At 39.2% G+C, this 6,743-nt stretch overlaps 1 protein-coding gene across 1 annotated transcript; it reads left to right on the plus strand.

Annotated features, from left to right (window-relative positions):
• Positions 1–341: 341 nt before the first annotated feature.
• On the plus strand, positions 342–5,783 carry LOC145548741 (uncharacterized). Its single transcript, XM_081599673.1, has 3 exons — positions 342–715; positions 1,827–2,138; positions 4,152–5,783. Exons 1-3 carry the CDS (start codon positions 587–589, stop codon positions 4,284–4,286), a joined length of 576 nt encoding a protein of 191 aa, XP_081455799.1. The 5' UTR covers positions 342–586; the 3' UTR covers positions 4,287–5,783.
• The last annotated feature ends 960 nt before the right edge of the window (positions 5,784–6,743 follow it).

A 6,743-nucleotide genomic window follows, 5' to 3' on the forward strand; every position in this document is an offset into this window, starting at 1 on the left:
TAATTTCAATTTTCCCTTCATTTGATTTACAAATGTTTTCTTTCTGTAGCCAGTTTGGTCGGTTGACAGATCTCTTCCGCTGTCATTTTTGTGAATTATGGATTTAGGAAACATACTCTATTAATGGCATTCCTATCATTCTTGGTTTCTCCAAAGGAAAGGGTTTATCTTTTTTTTAAAATCACATTCCACGTTTTAAAAAGACAAGATATTTCGATGATAAACTGTGATTTTATTATTATTATTATATAATTTTTTTGTCTTTTTTAACGGAAAAAGACATAAATATACCGAACTCTGGTGGGTCATACAGTGACGTAGAGGGGGGTTACAATAAATAACCTCCCGTGTTTCACCCCTTCTAAACGCCCCTCTAGCGTGCGGAACCAATTAAATCCCCTCGCGTTGCGTTTACGGCACCACAAACACCGTTCCTCCCCGCACAGACACGCACATTCTGTGTGCTCTTTTTTTTTTATGGTAAACCGGAGGAAAGGAAAGGTGGTCGTTCTTTTTGTGATAGACTTTGTTTCTTCTCCTCTGCTCGCTTTTCACCGTTGGCTTTACCGTTCGGGTCTGAGTGCAAATGGCAGAGCAGAAGAAGCAGCCATTAACCGCCTCCGACTCAACGGTATCGGGCTCGACGCAGACCGGGATAGCGGTGGACCTGGCCCAGCTACTGCACCAAGAATGCATCCAGCTGCTTGAGCTATTCGTGAGTTTTCCCGCTCTCCGGCTGTGCCTCATGGTTCCTCGTCGGTGTGACTCACAGACCGTCCCGTTATAAGCGATTTGTCCCTGTGCTGAGACTGTTAGCAACCTGTCGCATTGCCGTTTTACTGCAGACACTGAACATCGGTGATGTTCGGACAGGGCCGGTCCATACGGAAGAGGATAAGAGCCACTGAAAAAAAACCAAAAAATTATTTTGACTTTAATCTCAGAATGCTATCTTTATTTCTCAGGATTCTGACTTTAATCCCCAAATTTCATCTTTTTTTTTCCTCAGTAAAAAAAATTCTGACTCAGAATGTTTTACTTTAAAGCAGATGGGCACCCTAGAGGAACCTGGTTCAGGTTCAGTGACCAAGAATGTCATGTTGGATTTAAGCCATTTTTTTCTGTGGCCTGAGATTAAAGCCAGAATTTTTTAATTTATTTTCTCGGTAACTTTATTCGACTTCCAAGCCTTTTTGGGGCCCTAAGCAGATTTTCCCTAAGGCAAATCTGCCTTCCTTATAATTAGTGGCATTATGGCCACTGATTTTAGCCTTACCGTAACAAGCAAAACTATAATTGGATTTTGAAATGCAAAGTGGTATTTCATTGTGAAGTATTGTTTTGACTATTTGACCCCATGAGCTCGATATCTTATATTTCCACAAGAGTGACAGCAGCCAACAAGATATTGACCTATTATTTGTGTCACTATAAAAATAATAGAAATCTTTTCTCCATATTATTTAACTGGTGCTTTTGGTTGATCCCTGGAGGTGTATGAGCCCTAAGCAGCCGCTTAACTCTCATATGCCTTGGGGTGGCACTGAACTTTCAAATTTGTAACCATGCTATAAGGCAGTATGCACCCTTGTATTCCTGATCTCCCTGTTAGATGAATCTTTAGCAATTTTCTTGCTTCGGTGTCTCATTCATTACCAGAAAACATTTTAATCAATCAATCAATCTAGTCAGCAATATAGTCCACATTGTGTTAACATTATTACTTCAAATAGAACAAAGTAATTCTTTGCACTTCACATGGTGTAGATAGAATCTGATCACTTCCTCAAGACCATGTCTGTTTTTTTTTTGTTTTTTTTCCTTAGAAAGGAAGGGAGACCTCCTTGTCGGACCAAACCCCAGACGGTGGACGTATGGTGTCTTTGTGCTCCAAGGCAAAAGAGTCAAGTACGGAGGAGCAGGTGCAGCTGCTGCACTCGGCTCTGCGACAGTGTCTGGGGATGCTCCACTGTGTTATCCAAAAGGAGGAGGAGGAGTGGGGCAGGCTGGATGACAACTACGAGACCCTAAAAGCATCTGTCCGAGAACGTCTGAAGAACCTGCTCCACACCACCAAAGATCTGCTGAAGAGCAATAATGAGACCTTGGAAGTAACTCCAGATCACCACTGTAATGAGGTGAAGTTTAAATGGCACAATCCTGGTTGGATATCTTCCTCTAAACTCACATTTGCATGTCACTTGTCACACACATAACATGCTTATGGTTGTAAGCAGACAAAAATGTGAAAAGCACCGAATCTCATTCAGTATAACGTGTACTCCGAAAAAAGGCTTCTATGTGCAAAGACTTATTTTGATATTGTTTGTTTTATATTTTTCTTTTAAGCACGTGGTAGAGGTTTATGGAGGAGACTAAAGCACAGGGGTTGCCAGATCTTAATAATTCATATGCAGGGTTACCCCATAAAACTTGCTTAACCTGGTGGTCGGGGTGCCAAGTCAGTCTACAAGTAGCCCATCATGTTTTTGTACTAAAAAGTGTTTCGTTGACAGGAAATGTGAAATATTACTGGGTGAACCTCTAAAAGTGCTTACAAACTCTGTCTAAGCAGAGTTTATTTGCTTACACAAATAAACTCTGCTTATTTGTGTAAGCAGAGTGTTGCTCTGCTTACACAAGCAAAGCAACACTGTGGCTTTTAAACTGGACGCCTACCGTGGCGCAGTTTTTGCCAAAGAAAGTCCTGACCGGGGCTAATATAAATGCCAATACAGGCGAACCTGCTCTGCAAGAACACAATCCACATCGTCTAATTTGAGTGAAAAGCCTGCATCGAGGTAAACTTCCAGTGTTTTGGAGGGGAGGATGCAAAGGGATGCACAGGGGTGCACAGACTGATCATTTCTTTCATTTTGGGTGATTGATACCTACATATGAAACTGATCTGATCTACTCTACCATCACTAGCATCTGAGAGAGGGCTTTGTTTCACCATAGTCAGTCTGCTGTAGACAACTTTGCAACTTTTTTTGCTATTTTTAGTACAGGGCTTGCTGCTGGTGGTGGTCAGAGGCCCGGTGGTGCCGGTGCTTCTGTCAGGCTGCCCCAGGGCGTGCTATGCAATACCCTGCCTCCATCCGCATGTGAATGTGTGTGTGAATGACTAAATGCAGAGTGAAGTGCTTTGTTGACCTATGGTATTGATAAAGTCCAGAGGTCAAGCCATTTACCATAGAAACAAATTGGTCAGGCTTTGAAATAATAATAATAATAGAATAAGTTACTGCTTACAAGGTCATGTCTATTTGTTTTATTGATGTATTGTCCAGCCCTATGTAAGGCCATACATAAACTATTTGAAATCCACCATTCCACTCTGATAAAACTTATTGAAATGTGGAAAACATTTACAACCATTGTTATGATTCCAGCAAGTGAATGTCAGGAAGTCTGACCTCCCTCACACTCCCACTCTTGACCTCAACTAGCAGGTTTAATGTTATAGTGCAGTTAGAAAAAGGTTCAACTGGTACCACCTGTTAAAGTTTCTAGCTGGAAGCTTTTCCTTTAAAAAATGAATATAACTCCTCAAAACTTCTGGAACAGTCTCTAGCTGATTTAAAGGTGCAGATATGTTACCATAATTTTAATCTGTGTGTTTGGGTGCCGCCTAGCAGTGACTGGTGTACACAGGGGTTTGTGGTCAATTCCAGAGTGAGACCTGAGGCCTTCTGCCAAACACATCAAGAAATTTGCAATGGAATGACTGAATAACAAGACCTCTTTTCAGTTTTATGCTTGGAATTAGCTGAAATTATGCTGGAAAGATAAGCTAGATTCCTCCACAGTGATATGAGACTGAAAGTTAGGTTTACTTAATTTCTGAATGAAAACACTTTTCCAGTTTGTCTCTTCCTTGATTAATAATAAACATGATCTGTTTTTCTACATTTGAGGTTAGATTTCTCCACTGTAACTATTACATTCTGATGTGTTTTGTTTAATAAAACATGATATCTTCACAACTGAATCTAGAGTTTGACCAATAGTCAAAGAGCTTATGTAGCCTGAATTCATAACAGGATTATCTTTTTTAAATATGGTTCAAACACAGAATGATTCCTTTGCCCTGTCTCTCCCTACTGACACACATGTGATGCTTTGTTTTCCTCCTCTTCTCCGTCTAGGAAGTTGATGGCACACAGGGAACCTTTGGCCTAAAAATGTGGACCTACCGTGTGCTGTTGGAGCTCATCCACTGGGCCGACCACGCTGCAAAGACCCTGCATGTTTTACACACAGAGAAGGAAGGAACAAAGTAGATCTGACTCTTTTTCGTTTCACTCCGGCAACATTAAATAAACCTAATCAACACTACCGACCAGCTTCTTCTTCAAAATATTCCTATTTAAACATGTAAACAGATGATCACTCTATACACTTGACATGGAAAAACTACTTAACACTACTAAGCCCCTTTAAAAATGTCAGTATTACATATTTCCAGGCATATGGTGGCATTTTATATCACAATCTAGTAACTATGTTACCTTCAGTTAAAAAAAATGCTATATGTATCAAATATGACTTAAAAGAACTTAGACATTGTAATTTACCGCCTTTAAATTGGGCCCCCGTCTCTTTAAAAAACTCCTGCTCTTTCTGAAACTCCACCTTCAGGAAGTGATCATAATATTGCTCCTCTATTAACCTGTTTAGCGCCCTGGACGAAAAATCTCACCGGCGCCCCCTCCAATGACTCAACGAGTGGAGGACCGATGTGCTTCACCTCTATCCCCACAGACCTCCCTTATGAGATGTCACCCTGGGCGATTTCCCATGTTGCCCATACCAGAAATCGCCACTGGGTGGCAATCATTCAGTTGTTCAAAACGCATGAGGCGACTCAAGTGATGCCAATGAATCAATTTCCGATCTTCTGCCTCACATAGCAACCTTTCCTCGCGACTCCCCCACTTAGCTCTGTGCAATGCAATGCTGCTAAAACGGTTGTTAAAGGGTTAAGAGGGGCTCTGCTGCCACAGGAGATTAAAGGATTTTCCCAGACACTGGTATTTCCACTACAAGTGTTAAAGTGACCTCTGGTTTTCCCATGTAGATTTTTTGTTTGGCAAAAAAAAAAAAGAAATGCTTGTAGAGTTTGTAAATTAGTTTGGTCTGAGAGGTGACTGATCTATATTTTTCTCTTTTCTTTGAATGCAGTTTAAATTTTTATTTAAATCGGTTTCAGTTAATAAATATATAAATAAATATATACCTGCTGTTTTTAACACTCCTCAATTTACTAACTGCTAGAATTTAACCAAATATCCGTAACTGATGAACTGTGACTTACACATGCAGCTGATTGTGTTGCCATTTATAGATTTTAACAAACACGATTTACATATTTAACCTAAATGATGTCCTAGAGTCTCGTCATGTGTGTTGTGAAGCACCATCTGTGACGTGGTGTCATGTTTTTGCTGCTTTGTTCAGAGGTCTCTCCTGATACTTGAATGTGCTGCTGAACTCTACATTATTTGACCAACTGGGTGTATCCCCTCCCCCCAAATCCCTAGTCGTGAGGCCTGGAAATAGTATCATAACTGCTGTATCAGACTGATTGTTTTATTTTTATTTTTTTTCACAGTGAAGCCAAAAGAATCAAACACTATGCACCGCACTTCTAATATAGCCAGATGCACTAACTGTGTAAAACAACTCACTTTAGATGTAATGATTGGATGCCTTTCTGAGTGCCGTGCATTGTTAATTTCTGTGAAGATTGTACATTGCAAATTAAAATACCAATCCCACTCCTTGTGTTTTGTTAGTTTTATTTGCAAGAAGGCATAATGCTGATTCAGATTTTTTCTTTCATAAGAATGCACTACAAAGGTACAACTATATCAATAGTTAACTTTGAAAACCTTACAATGTTGAGTTAGTGTAAATTTGTGAGCAAATCGAGAATAATGTGACGTGATCAACTGTTATGCTTAAAATTACACTCAGTTCCAAGTACATTATCCTACTCCCATGATGCAAATATCAACTCTCACTTGTTTATATAGGACATACAAGGAAATAAAAATGTTTCTTTGGGTTTCTCAACAGATTAGTGAGCATTGATTTATGAAACAAATACAAATGCAACACAATAGGAAAAATGCAGTGATGCAGTGATTTAAATTTAACTCTTAGCTCAGGATCTTAACGTCAGTGGAAAATTGGTGCAGTTGGGTGCCTCCTTTGATGTTGCTGCACATTTTACCCAATGGCACCAATTCAGAAAGTTAATGGAGAATGCATAAGAAGTCTCTCACATGTCTCCTGTAAGTAATGAAAAATGTATATGATGCCCCAGGTTACCAGCTAAATAGAGCAAAATTATAGAAGTAAACTTAAGTGTAATCTGTAGGAGCTGTGGAGGTCTAAAAGTAGTTAACATTTTTTTTAAACAGCAGATTATGGAGAGCCTTTAAGAAGAAATAAATGATTAAGAAGAATTTCTTCATCTTATTAAGAAGAAATAAGTGATTCTAGTGTGCCACACAGTTTTATCATTTTGTTCGAAAAAGCTGTGCTTAAATGCTTGACTCAAAAGTTGACTAAACAAAAGTTCATTTTCAAATAAAAAGTAAGCATAGTGATTTTATTATTGGCGGTAGACTCAGTCACCATCTAATTTATTGTTTTCAGTTTGACACAGTAGATCTCTACATACAAATTAAATTGATAAATTGCATTTATCAATTGATAAATTTATCAAGTGT

Source organism: Poecilia reticulata, chromosome 18 (assembly GCF_904066995.2).
Source record: "Poecilia reticulata chromosome 18, P_reticulata-male-v2, whole genome shotgun sequence".
Classification (NCBI taxonomy): Eukaryota; Metazoa; Chordata; class Actinopteri; order Cyprinodontiformes; family Poeciliidae; genus Poecilia; species Poecilia reticulata.